At 34.1% G+C, this 14818-nt stretch overlaps 1 protein-coding gene across 1 annotated transcript in view; it reads left to right on the top strand.

Annotated features, from left to right (window-relative positions):
• DOK6 (docking protein 6) overlaps positions 1–14818 on the top strand; it is a 435054-nt gene that overhangs the window by 176676 nt on the left and 243560 nt on the right. Inside the window, exon 3 of the mRNA XM_008013818.3 lies at positions 13475–13589. Within this exon, the coding sequence (XP_008012009.1) occupies positions 13475–13589 (115 nt within the window). The remainder of the gene's footprint in view (positions 1–13474; positions 13590–14818) is intronic.

Below are 14818 nucleotides of genomic sequence, written 5' to 3'. Positions count from 1 at the left end.
ACCAGTTAGGGTTGTGTGTAGGGATACCCTGTACTGCTTGTAGCATCTGTGTAATCTTGCCTGAGAACTAAGTTGAAGGGGTTGTCTGTGATTTGAACTTGAATACCATTCATAGACTGATACAATGTCATCACATGCAGGCAGTTTCCCCTAAGCTTCTCCATTTTTATTTCCACTTAGAACCCAGCTTGTGACACTTTTAAAAGTTGATGTATGTCAGTAACCTGTCCCTAATCATAGCCTTGTATCTTTGGAACAGCTGCAACACCATTTTTAAGGCAATGATCTCTCAAGCTGTTGTCAGTTTTTTTCATGCCACCAGAACTTGATCTTTCTGTATTTTCTGTCTTACATATAATGGTAGGTCAGCAATCCTGGTCGACTCATGGTAGCTCTTCCCAGCTGTCAGATGTGTGCAGTAAACAGCGAACTTCTTTATTAAACAAGTAAACAGCCCTGTTTTGATTCCAGAAATGCCAACGAGAAGCAGTTACAGAAGCCACAACTAGCATAATGACTTGCTTAAATATTAGCCACGTATTTTCTCGAGATCTTTGTGAAAATCAAGTTTTGATGATAGACCACAGGAGTATAAAGGAGCTTTTTGACAAATAAATGTTTTATCTGTTTGAGGAGGGCGACCTGCAGACTTCTCATAGTTTTATTATAGAGAAGAGTGGACCCACTGGCTGTCTTCTCCAGGGTCATTCAGCCTAGGATTTCATGTTGATAGCAGGCCCTCTGCCGTGCTACTCTTTTGTTCCTTGTTAATGTGCCCAAACCAGAAAAAATAAAATAAAATATGATTGGTTACAAAGAACAGAGCAAGCCATACCCTCTGAAACATTCAGAACTTCCCCTCTGAACCTCTGAATGACCTCTCCTGCAGGCGGATGTCCTCGGACCCTACTGGCTAGTTTCCCAGTGGAGAGGAGGTAGCCCCAGAGGGCAGATGAAGAGCTCACCAGCTCAGTAACAGGTCAGCTGTGCTGCTTGCTGTGGCCCCCATCAGAGAGCAATAAATTATTTTTCCAAAGAGAAGCTTTGTGCTTTACTGCCTTTTCCCTGCATTTCCTCCTGGGGTCCTGATACTGACAGGGCTCGTTGACAAGGAACTCTTGCCCGAATGGACCTTCACCTCCCACAGGCTGCCGTCAATCACCTGCCCAGCCTCTAGGGGAAGCACATTGGAGAGCTGTGTGGACTTCTTAGTAATCAAAAATAAATAAGTAAAAAAGAAAAGCATTTTAATGCCTTTAGGTGACACTGAATAAACAGGGTTGTATCCATTGCTTTTAAAGAAACAAATATCTTACTGGAGAAATGGGGCTATATAGAAACTTTTCGTGGTTGTCCTGCTATTATACGTTCATGTATAACTAACTCTGATACAGATGGCACTGTTTATCTTCTCATAATCCTGTGTCATTGTAGTCACTGGGGCTGGCCTCACAAATTACCAAAAACTTGGTGGCTTAAAAACACAAATTTATTCTGTTATAGTTCTGGATGCCAAAAGTCAGAAATCAAGGCGTCTGCAGGGCGACACTCTCCCAAAGCTTGCAAGGGAGTCTCCTCGCTTGCCTTGTTCAGCATCCGGTGGTTCCAGGTCTTCCTTGGTTAGCACAGCATAACTTCTATCTCTGCCTCCATCTTCTCAGGGCCATCTCCCCGTGTCTTTGTCTCAAATCTTCCTCTGCTCGTCTCTTGTAAAGACACTTGTTAGATTTAAGGCCTACACTAAATTCAGAATGATGTCCTCTCAAGGTCCTTAATTACATCTACAAAGACCCTTTTTCCAAATAAGGGCACATACACAGGTTCTAGGGACAAGGACTTGGACATACCTTCTCAGGGGCCCCTGTGCAACCCATTATAATAATTAAGAGATTTAAGTTTGTCCATCTACTAAGTAAAGTCATATAGCTGTACAGTATCTGATAGTATCTGTGTAGTAAGATTGCAACTCTCAAAGTAAGAGTGATGTTGTAACTGACGGAGTTGTTTTGTGAATTTTTGTTTTTGGAGTCAGTGGAGCATATTATTAGATGTGGTAGATTTAAACACACACGAGAAGTGCAAAGATTTTCTACTTCAGTACCTATATTTCTATATAGTGATTTTCTGTATTTTCCAGACTTGAATATAGATTGTCTTTCTCTTTTATAATAGACAATCTCATAATAACTTAGGCATAATAAGGTAATGAGGTTTTTCTGGGCTTCTTTTCATCATCCCTGCAATTTGAGTCTCTTTTATAGTTGAAGCCTTATAACTATAACTAAATAAGAATAACTTCTTATTTAGCTCTTATTAACCATTGATAAATCACATGACTTTCAGAGTAATGACTATTGCATGAATTGGTAGAAAGTGTGCTAGCCTGAGAACTAAGAAATTTGGCCCTTATTCTCTCTGTGACTTTAACTGTGTGATAGAGACCCAAATCAGGGTAGCCATTTTGCCATTTGTAAAATGAGGCAAGCTCCACTCTAAGCTTGCTAATCAGTTAGAAAGTTTAGGCGGTGCGAATAACAGAAACCCAGTGCACACAAGTTTCAAATGTGCATTATTATATATTACAGCACAAAAAGAAACTGGCTTCAAGGTTTCTTGATTCAGTAACTCCTGCTAAACCATTAAAACATGTCTTTGTTTCCTTTATCTGTGTTCTTCCATCTTAGGATTGCCTCATCCTCTTCAGTCTAGTAGAGTGGCAGCTGTAGCTTTTCTTAGTTATGACATTCAAACAGGGCAGCAGCACTCGAGAAGAAGGCTGGTTTATCATGAAGCTACCACTAGGAGACTTCTATTCACATCACATTAGCCATATGTGGCTCATACTCCCATTTCTAAACTAATCACAAGCAAGGAAACTTTACCCTTGGAATAATGAGTTGTACCGAGATACTAGGGCTGAGAGATTCCCACCAGGACACACATGGGCTGCTTGTTGGAGGGGCAAATAATGGAACAAAATCAGGTTCTGGTAAGAATTAAGGAGTTGGAGCTGGATGTTGAGTAGACAGCCAATGGAGTGAGTATTATGGTTAGTTATAATATAATTATGGCTATAATTATATTGATATAATTATTCATTTTTAGATGAGGCATTTCATAACATGGTTTATGTCAAAGATGTAAAAGATCAAGCTAGTAATTATTAATAACATATTAGGAGAGTCAAGTGGTGAGCTATGGAAGAATTGTGTCAGAGCACATGTCTGTCACAGGTAGCTTTAAGAATGAATTAAATTGATTTATTTCGTTGTACACATTCATTTTTATCAGCAACAGGAGGCAAATATAAGGAAGCAGCTGCTGGAAAATTGATATAAATTTAGTTGGAAAAAAGCAATAGTAAAATTTCTATGCAAATTTCATGATCCAGATATTGAAGCATATAGTGTATGATGTAATACAAATATTTAAATTGCTATGAAAGCTCAGGATTCAAGCATAGAGAGATTAACCTACATTTATTGTAATAATGAAAATGCAGTAAAATTTTCATTTTCTTTTCTTAGTAGAAAATAAATATTTTCCATCCTAATAAAGTGAAGTTTTATTAAACTTGCTCCTAAAAGGTACTATTTTACTCTCAAAAGTAAAATCTTTGACTTAATTAAAACAACCATAGAAGATTAGTAAAATACCCAGATTAATAAGAATTATTAGTGAGATTACTAAGAAAGAATAGTAAAATTTATGTTCTAATTCATTTGACTGTACTTGAAAAAAATCTAGAAAGTAATTTCACTTTTCAAAAGATAGGTTTAAAGAAAGAATGTTAGTGCTTTAATGGGCAGATAATCTAATCTCAATTATCACGATGCAAGCTGAAAAGAGGCACATTAAAACTAATAATAATTATAGTAAATATGGGGTTTTGCCTATTTATGTATGTAGTAAATAGTGTAAATGCAATTGTAGTGAGTAAGATCTGCATTGAGTGGTAATATTCCACTTAATTTGCACAGTTAGGCTAAAAGAAAAGATGCATAAAATAAATAGCATGATGTTTTTAAAATGCACAGATATAATTTATGTATTCCAAATGTTACCAAGCATGCAAATAAAATAACAAAGACTTGGGCTTAACTGGAAAAAATATCGCTATGTCCTTAAGCCCATATCATATACCTCCACTTAAAATGGTAGTAATTGGTGGAACAAGTAAAATCTTACTAACCTTTTTGAACTGAAATTGAAGCAAAGCTTCTCTCTGATGTTTGTTCTTCTATTTATAACTCCTAAAATATCTAAATATGCCCTCCCTCTTACAGCATATACCCCAAGAGAATAAATCCTATTCTTCAGTCTTTTCTTCTCCCATAGGCTATGAAAGGAATAATCACTTAATAAATGCCTAGTGGTCTTCATAGTAACAGCACACTGTCAAAACTCACAAATGAATAAGTAAATAAATCCTATGTTGAAGTCTAGCTATGCAAAGAACTAAATAACATTAATGAATGAAAATTAACTATTTTTGCTTACTGTGTCCTGCATAAGAACACGAACAGATTTCATAACGAGCCATAGGCATCTGAGTTTAGATCAAATTGCCAAGTTGTAGAGAAAAGGTCTGTCCAGGAATGAATTTATGAACTCTGCATGAGTCACTCAGGGAAGACCTGCCCATTGGTTCTGAAGAATGATTATTAGTTTGATAGAAATATGCGAGATCAGGATAGTCCAAGTGGATTATTTTGTGAAAAGTTTCATAACCTTTACATAGCATGCTGTTTATTCAGGACAATTGAAAGATGTTGTATATGGCTGGAACTTAGCTTGTGTTGAGAGCTGGAAAAAGATGATGAGATTAGATGTGCAGGTAGCAACTAAATCATGGAAAGCCTTCTGGTTCTTGCTAAAGGGTGAAAATTTCATTTTTAAGATATTACTAAATAAGCTTAAGTCCTTGAGGGGCATGATTAAATGTATGGTTAAGAAATATTCGTCTGAAAACAGTGTGATCAAGATAATGAAAGGTGAGGAGCATGTAGGCTGATGGGAAAATAATGAAACTATTTCAGAAGAGAAAGAGTGAGGGTTTAAATGAGTCATTAATGTGAAGAGGAAGGAATAAGTAGGAGAATGTTCAAGAAGTAGAATTGACAAAACTTCATGACAGAACAGATGTTGTGGGTCCAGGAGGAGGTTATACATGGAATAGTGGATCTCAGAGTGGTTCGTGAAAACAACACCCTTTCATCATAATGCTTCTGTGTTACCTGTCTTTCCTACTTGTTTTCATTTCCACTCTGTTTCGGTGCATTTGCAATATTAATTAAAACTATAGTATTCATCAAGGCAGCACCTCCAAACAATAGTAGCAGTTACATGTTTTACAATCATGCAGTTACCTAAATAAGTAAACACACAAATGAAGATGCCAATTTTATTTCATTTTACTTAAGAATGTCCTTGACGAAGTAGTTAAAAATACTAATTTTAAGTCTAGACTTCCAAGTGTGTCTTTTTAATATTCTACGTGACAAAATAAATAGAACTCATAGGTCACTTCTGCTGTATACTGACGTGTGATGGCTGTCTTGAGGAGAGCACATGTGCGATGGTTGAAGTCACAAGCCTAATAGTTAAAGAAAAAAAAAGAAGCTATTGTAATGGAAGAATGACTGACAGACAAACTGTGGTCGTTCAGATTTTGGTATTTGTCACATATGTTCTCAAAAATGAACTAAGGGAGTCTCATCAAGGAAAAAGCAACTGAGTACTTACTGAAAATTTGAAAATTTAAGCTTGCAAGTGAAAATTAAAATTTGGAAATCTTGTATCTGCATTTTTGAACTTGACAACTTCTCAAAACGACTTTTCTGAAGAGACTAAGGTTGATATTAACTATTTTTTAAAGATATGTATAATAAAATAATGTCAATATTTAGAAAGTTTGCATAACTGAGTAAATCAATATTTTCCCAATGATCAGTCCAAGATGATACAAAATCACAATGAATAAAAGACTCATTAAAAGTTGAAACTAGACCTATGAATTTTAAGAGTAGGAAAAGCATGTGACCTGGTCTCAGACTCCCTGGCACAATAACCTTCAATAAAACATTTGCTGAGCTTGGAGAAAGAATCGAAGGAGACTAATATAGGTTAGTTGACAAGTTCATGTCTGTATAAGGCCTTATTTTCTTCATATTATCAATCAAAAGAACATATTAAACATTAAATTCAGAAGCAGATGTGAGTATTAAGCTGTGTTGTATTAAGCCAGATGTATGAGTTTTGGAAAAATGCAAAAACATTGCCACTCTTCATACTATTTGGGAATTATTTTCATTTTAAAATGCTATTTGTGTTGGTATTATTTTTTTAAAACACATAATAAAAATATTTAAGAATGTATAAGTTCTAATATCTCTTATGGGAATCACTAACAGATATAACCCACATGAATAAAGTTGGGTAAGAGTAAGGTTTGGGAGTTGGTGGCTTTTGTTTTTCTTTTTTCTTTTTTTAAACTTACCCTTTAAAATCAAAGTGTCATGTCTACAAAGAAGTGGCAAAACCCACAAAGTCAGATAAAGATCTTTCTTCCTCTCTGTTCCCTTAATTCTGATTTTTCCTTCTTTCATAGGGTTTTTACTAGAGTTATTTTTTATTTTCCCACTCCAAATAAATTATGAATCCTACAAAAACAAGGTCATGTGTTTCGTCTTTGTCTCTACTAGCACCATGAATTGCTTAGGGATTTCTCTTTAAAATGACAATTAAATAACAGCTATTAGCAGTGTTGTCATTTAGGTAAGTTTATACTTAGGCATTAGTCTTCTCATTTATCAGACCTTAATATTTTAAATTTTTCATCATAGAATTTATTGATTTGGACATGAACAACCTGAATTATTTTCAAATAATTTTTCCTTCAGTTCAATTCAGTCAACTTCATATTTAAAAAACTTAAGTTTAATGCTTTCATTAAACTTTAATCAGTACTTCATGCTTTTACAGCCATGTGAAAAATCAATTTAAAAGTACATATTAATTTTTTAATGATGCAATAATTTACTGATATTATTGAAAAGCTCAAGGATTTCACAATTTTAATAAATTTTGATAATTTTTTATGTTACGTTGACAAGTTTTGACTAATGAAAACATAATTTTAGAACATTTTATAAATTATTTTAAAAGCTTTCTTTGTGTAAGTAAATACAGAGTTTTCCATGGTAGTCAATCCATGTAGTATTGACAGTAAAAAAAGAAATGAAGCTAGGATATTCAAATATACTAGATCTTGTCCTAAATTTTCATGGTTTAAAATTTTTTTTAAAGTAGAATTTGGTTAGGCACAGTGGCATGATGGATTTCATGCCTGCAATCCCAGCACTCTTGGATACCAAGGCTGGAAGATAGCTTGAGGCCAAGAGTTTAAGGCCAGACCGTGTAACATAGAGAGACCCCATTTCTACAAAAAAATTAAATTAAAAAAATTAGTTGGGCATAGTGGTACACACCTGTAGTCCCAGCTACTTGGAAGGCTGAAGCAAGAGGATTGCTTGAACCCAGGAGTTTGAGGCTGCAGTCAGCTATGATCTCACCACTTCACGCCAGCCTGGGCCACAGAACAAGGCCCTGTCTCTTAAGAGGAAAAAAAAAAAAAAAGAAAAGTAGAATTTGATCCTCTTCATTAGTATTTTTCTTTTCTAGTATCTGCTTAATTTCTTAGGGTACACACTGAAGTGGATAACATCACATTGTTGATCAACAATGAAAACCCTTGCATTATTCTAAAAACTACTGTAACAATGTGAGCTTGAAGAAGCTGTCTGCATTTTACAGAGGAGCAAACACTTTGTTTGAACTACATCATCCATCAGGTTGCCTAAGGCACTGAAGTTAGAAAATCCCTGGGGTTTGCTGCATTTTTCTAGGCTACCCATTAGCTTATTTTGTCAATTTTTATTATAAGAGGACAAAAAATAGAAATCACAATATGTGTTCTAATATTCTTTTATGTTTGCAAGTAAAAACCTTTGGAAAAGATTCATCCTCAAACAGATTTATAAATGTTTTCATAATATGGTACAGCTAGCTATAATATGTAATGTAGTTTAACAGTATATCATTCTTGCGTTTACCTTTTGATGTAAATTATTAAGCAACACAGAATTTTCATGAAGATCCTTTGTTCAGGTAAAATTAGTAGCATTTGAAAACAGTATATCTTTTCAAACATCAATTTATTTTGTTTTAATGAAATTTGTTTTAAATGTCACTTGATTCCGTTAATTATTTAAACATTAAAAAGTTAAGCTTTATTTCAGAACACGCTTTAATGTGCTTAAAATACAATATGTGAATCACTCTTCTTAAAAATCTTATTTTTCTCCAGGGTATTAATTCTCAGAAGCTGTAAGACATTGGTTTTTATTTTTTCTGAAGGGGAAAATGAATATTTTCAGATAGATGGATGGACAGATAGCAAATTGTATATACATACATGTACACACATACACATACAGATACCTGCATATACAAATATATGTATTCATATATATAAGCAAACCTACGTTTATTTTACTTAAAATAACCCATATTACACATTTTAATTTTTTAAGATAATTTTAAATGAGATAATTACAAGTAGGGAGAAAACAAATATAAATAACAGATATATTAATTTCTAACCTAAAGCCTTTCCTCTCATAACTGATACAAACCAAAAGGTGAAAGTAGGTTTTACTTTCACCCCTCTTATTCTACATAGCAGTAGAAGTCCTAGCCAGAGCAAACAGGAAAAAAAAAAGGAAAAGAAAAGAAAAGAAATAAAAGGCATCCAGATTGGAAAAGAAGTCAAATTGTCCCTCTTTGCAGATGAGATGATCTTATATTCTGAAAAATGTATATTTTGGCCTCACACAGTGGATCACACCTGCAATCCTAGCACTTTGGGAGGTCGAGGCAGGAGGATCACTTGATGCCAGGAGTTCAAGAACAACCTGGCTAATATAGTGATACTCTGTCTCTTACATGTTAAAAATATATATATATATATAGAAAAAGAAAAACCTAAAGACTCTACCAAAGTGGATTTAGATTTGATAAATTCAGTAAAGTTGCAGGATACAAAATCAACATACAAAAAGAAGTGGCATTTCTACAAACCAATAATGAACCATTAAAAAAGAGATCAAGAAGGTGATCTCATTTACAATATCTCAAAAAATAAAATATCTAGGAACAAATTTAACCAAGGAGGTGAAAGACCTCTACAAGGAAAACAGCAAAACACTGATGAAAGAATTGAGCAAATGCAAAGCCACAACATGTTAACGGATTGGAAAACTTAATTGTTAAAATGACCATACTACCCAGAGCAATCTACAGGTTCAATGCAATCCCTATCAAATTATCAATGTCATTTTTCACAGAATTAGAAAAACAATTGTGCAGCTAATCTAAGCACAACAGTTTTGGCATCCATTGAGTGGAAAATTTGTTCAACTTTACTTTTTCTGTCAGACTTGGATAAGCTGAACCAATTGAGATGTCTGTGGTTTCGGCTATTGTTTCTGCCATTAATTGTTGGTCTTTCTTAATTAAGGCCAGAACAAGATGATATTTTTCCCTCAAAAATTGATGTGGATGATCTGCTACTGAGGGCTTCATCTTCAACATCATCTTGTCTCTTCTTCAATTGACTTATTTATTTGTAAGCTGCTGATTTCTTTGGACATTGGTTCCCATAAACTTTTTGTGAAGCATCAATAATTTCATCATTCTTCCACTCAAGCTTTACCCTAAGTTTGATGTTTGTCTTTGCTTCCATTTTAGCAGAATTCATGTTGCTAAGAGTCCTTTTCAAACTGATGTCTTAGCCTTCTTAGTGCCTCAAACTAGAGTCTACTTAGATATGTTATAACAAGAGTTGATGAGTTTATGTGAATTTATGAGTTATGAGATTATTAATTTATTTTGGTATAAAAAATTTTTAATCCATGCATATTTTTTCATATGTATTTTCTATGAACCTTTTGAAGACCCCTACTACTGATTCTGTTTCTCCAGAGAACCCTAAGACACAAGACTTAGCAATTTTTGCCCTAGATGAGTAAAGCTGACCACAAGACAGAGTTCTCAGTCTCTTTCCAAAAACACCTGACTTCATTTTCAACAGGGTGTGGAAAAGTTTAAGCATAAGGACACGATACAAAAGCATAGAGGTTATGATAAAAAGCAATTGGGAGAAAATGATAGGTATATGAGAGATACAAGCTAAACTGTAGGTCAGCAAGTTTGCTGGACAGGACCTGGAACATAGACAGCTGGGAGGAGCCCATCTGGATTTAGCACCAATGTCAAACAATGACCTCAGGAACTATTACTTTAAAAGATCCCAAATTGGATTGGCCCAATATGTGAAGTGATATATGCCCACAGGATATTTTTTTAATAAATAAAGACATCGGCCTGCAAGTAGTGGAGCTAAATAATTGGGTGTGGTCATGGAAAGAAAGAGTGAAAGGGAGTCCTGATTAAACCACTGTCATTCCACATCCAGAAGCTCAATTAACTCAAGGTAGGATAAATGCAAAGTGATATATGATCAGGCATGTCATAGTAAAAATACTGAAAGATAAAGACTGATGGAGTATCTTGAAAGCAGCAAAAGAAAAACTGCTCTTCACTTACAAAGGAACCCCGATAAGATTAACATCTGACTTCTCACTAAAAACATTGTAGACTGGACGACAGTGGAAAGTATATTCAAAGTGCTTAAAGGGAAAAAAGAAAAAAACAAAACAAAACACATCCACAAAGAATCTTGTATTCTTCAAAAAATAAGATGAAATAAAGGTATCGTGAGACAGACTAAAACTCACAGATGTGCCTTACAAGAAATATTAAGTGATCCCAGCCCAACCATATCAAAAAACAGTATCAGTATGGTAATTATAAAAGACAATATAAATGCATATTTTTTCCCTCCGAACTGACTTAAAAGGCAATTACATAAAACAATGTGTATATAATGTACTTTTAGGCCTATAACATATAGAGTTCTAATATATTTACCAATAGTAATACAAAGGAGGTGTGGGAGCAAAGCTGTATTGGACTATGGAAATGACTTCAGATAGTAATTCAAGTCAATAGGAACAAAAGATCCAGAAATGATAAAGAAAATGTTAATGTAAAAAAGTAATATATATACACTTGGTCTCCTTTCTTCTCTCAGCTTCTTTAAAAGATAATTATATAAACTAAAATTATAAATGTAATGTTGGGTTTGTAACATTTATATTAATAGATGTAATATGTATAAAAATAATATCTCAATAAGGGAAAAGCTATGTAGATATGAGATTTGTATATTTCACTGGCACAAAATTAATATCAATCTAAAGCTAATTCTGATATGTTAAAATATTTATGGTAAACCCTAAAACAATCTCTAAGGCATATAGTTGATTTTCATAATTCATTGTAGTTATGGACTATAAAACCTCTGCAAACATTGAGTTGCAAACCACGAATGAATTAATGACCTCTAATCACAACACTTTTGTTAACTGATCATTATATTACCTTGTTTTATTGTTGCTCTTTAAAGATATCTGATTACTAACAATGAACTTAGGGCAAACAGCACTGTAACTCATGCTGAATAAAGCTTATCTAACACATGTGTTTTCTCCATAAGGGGTATCACAGTCCTCTTTAATTTAGGAACACTAGACAGCTAGCACTGCACTTGGGGAGCCATTTTTAAAAGTGAAGTCAACAAGAAAAATCACAAAAATGAAACAGCCATGACTCTAAGCAGAGCATGAAAACAACATGTGTCTACAGTATGACCATGAACACATTAAGACACAGCATCACCTGCTCAACCTCAGCTGGAAGCGTGCACATCTGGAGACTCAAAGTTTTCACCTCTCTGCACATGCACATGTCTACAAATGACCACAGATGTGCCATGCATATTTATTTTGGGGTTGTAAATACATTTTTGCAGTAGGTGAATTCACAAATATAGAAACCACAAATAAAGACCATCAACTGTAACTTTAAAAAGTACCTGATGACTTGGGTGATTTTCCTCGACAAGTAACTTTCAGCCACTGTCTGTAGTCTCCATTCCAACATATCCACTTGCTCATTTCCATAAACATTATAGATTCCTTGCCTTTTTTAGTTTTTTCATGTGTTTTTATTGGAGATCTTAGTCTAGTTTACATAGTGTCATGTTAAATAGAGGTATAAATGCTTGCTAAGTACTAACCACATTTAATGTTAGAGATAATAAAATATTATTTTCTTAGAAAAATAGATCCTAAGGAATATTACTTAAATATTGATTATATTTGTATTATATATTAGATTATATAACTATAGTATGCAAATATGTATATAAATATGCATGTGTTTAACTATTGTGTTTATAAAAACATTAATCAGCAAAATAACCTTGAAAAAGCTAGTTATATCCTGTGAAAATTCTACATTTGGAGAAGAGAAATTAAAGCATAGTCAAAAGGTAATGAATTTATTATATCATATAATGATAGATATAATATCATAGGTTGTCATAAAAGAGGATATTAATTTGCTGTTTACTATGCTAGTTAATCCTGTCTTCTTTCTGTTAACAGTATGGATCTAGAAATAAGAAATCTTATAAATGAGAAGAAAAAAATTCAACCTCTTGAAAAGTAGATTTTTAAAAATTAATTCATTGAATATTATTGCAACGTTGTGTTTGCAGAGTTGTTGAGGAAATATACATTTGTTTGTTGACTGGAGAAAATTAAAGATGCACAAGTTGTAGCAGAAGAACTTGTACCAATAAGGGGTCAACATCCAAAATACATAAGGCTAGTAGATATTTATTAATTGCCCAATAAATAAAGAGTTGTTAACCTGCGTGCATCAATCTTGGATGGGCTTTGGTGGGAGAAGTGGTATATGGGTCTGTGAACACTATGAGCATTTTTCTGGAGAGCAAGTCTGTTGCTCTAAAATATAACTTTTGGAGCAATGGACTTGCTCTCCAGTCACTTTGTTGACAGACGTGTCAGTTACCTCAGGACCATAGGCCTACAGGACATTTGTATGATGGGTGAGAATTAAGAGAGGGGAGATATTAAATACAACCAATATTCCGCAGATATTTAATGAGAATCGTCTGTATACCACAACTGCTATTATTTGCCAGGTATATACTTTTAATAAAAGTGCAAAGTCCATAGAACCCTTCTACATAATATGTAGATCATTTCAAAATGCAGCAAATAATATAGTCTGTGACCAAAGTTAAGGGCATAATAGGAGACATTTTGTTTTGTTCTTTACTGTTTTTGGCTAAAGTCAATTTAAAATGATTACAAATATTCAATGGAAATCCATGTAAGACTGTGATAACTTATTTTGTTTCAGCACTCCAACATATAGCATACATACTATATACTAAGTTAAAAATATTTTTTCTTTCAAGGTAACTGAACTGCACAATATCAAAAATATAACCAGACTGCCCCGAGAGACAAAGAAGCATGCAGTGGCAATTATCTTTCACGATGAAACGTCGAAGACATTTGCCTGTGAGTCAGGTAAGCTATTATTGGCCATCTACCCCTTGAGGAAATTGAGCTGCTTATGAGACAATGGCCCAGGCAGATTAAGAAACACTATTGAACAGGATGGCCTCCTGTAATGAGAATGTGCTATAGAAGACTTCATTCAGAAGCTCAACATGTTGATTTCCACTGATGTTTTGGTGCCTGTTGTTACATGTCTGTGTCTGGATTTGGCTCCTAGGTGGTCTGCCTGTTGGGGTTTCCATTCAAGTTTTGAGAATTAAGTAAACAATACCTGGCACGTATTGTTCGGGTGTATGACCAATATTCTGGTTCTTGCCCAGTGTGTCTCTAGGCATTTGGTAGGGCAGGAATCAGGGTGCTGTGCAAAAGCATGGCAGAGCAAAGCCCCAGTCCTGAGACAGCACAAAACAGAACTTTGAGCTATTTGTTGCTTTCATGGATTGTCAGTACTGCGAGTAAATACATTTCAGATTGAATTTTAGCATCTCAGTTCATAAAGCACTCTGACATTATTGAGACACAAGGCAGTTTATAGTTTGAACTTGCAGTATTTTTCATATCGGAATCCCTGTGGTGTGTAATATATTAGTTGGCTTATCACTTTTTAAAGATTTTGCTCAATGCACTGGTGCATTTGTTTTATAATGGATGTTAGCAGAAAGTACCAAGGGTTTGCAAGATGTGAACTTAAACTAATGATTAGGTCTTTAGGAGAAATTTTATTCAGTATTTTTAAAAAGTAAAATGGTCCTTCTAGTTTTGTATACTTTGTTTATGGATGTCGTTAATACCAGGTTATATTATTCTAAAACTGATAATGTCCCTTTGCCTAACTGAAATTGCTCACACCTCTCACCGACCTTATCTTAGTATGGCTAAACTGCACTGGAATTTATCTCAGTGTTCCTCTTTTCTTGCATGCCTTTATCCATCTGTCCTGACATATTTCTCTTCACTTGCAATCTGACCTCATTTCATCATTTAAAATCGACATTTTGGAGTTGCATAGAAGCCTGTTAATTGATATAAATTCCCATTTTGTAATACACCCTGTCCCAACCTTGCTGGTGTAATATAATATCATCTAATGATTTTTCTGCCTTCCTGTCCACTGTCTTAAAACTGGTAAACCACTTTATTTTCCTCTGGGCTCTTAATGTCTCATATTAAAACTGGTATTTAAAAAAACTAAAAGGTAATGTTTAACATTTAAATTTCTAATTTTTCCAATTACTTTA

Source organism: Chlorocebus sabaeus, chromosome 18, assembly GCF_047675955.1.
Source record: "Chlorocebus sabaeus isolate Y175 chromosome 18, mChlSab1.0.hap1, whole genome shotgun sequence".
Taxonomy (NCBI): domain Eukaryota; kingdom Metazoa; phylum Chordata; class Mammalia; order Primates; family Cercopithecidae; genus Chlorocebus; species Chlorocebus sabaeus.
The sequence above is the reverse complement of the archived record's forward strand: the minus strand, read 5'-3'. Positions and strand labels throughout refer to the sequence as shown.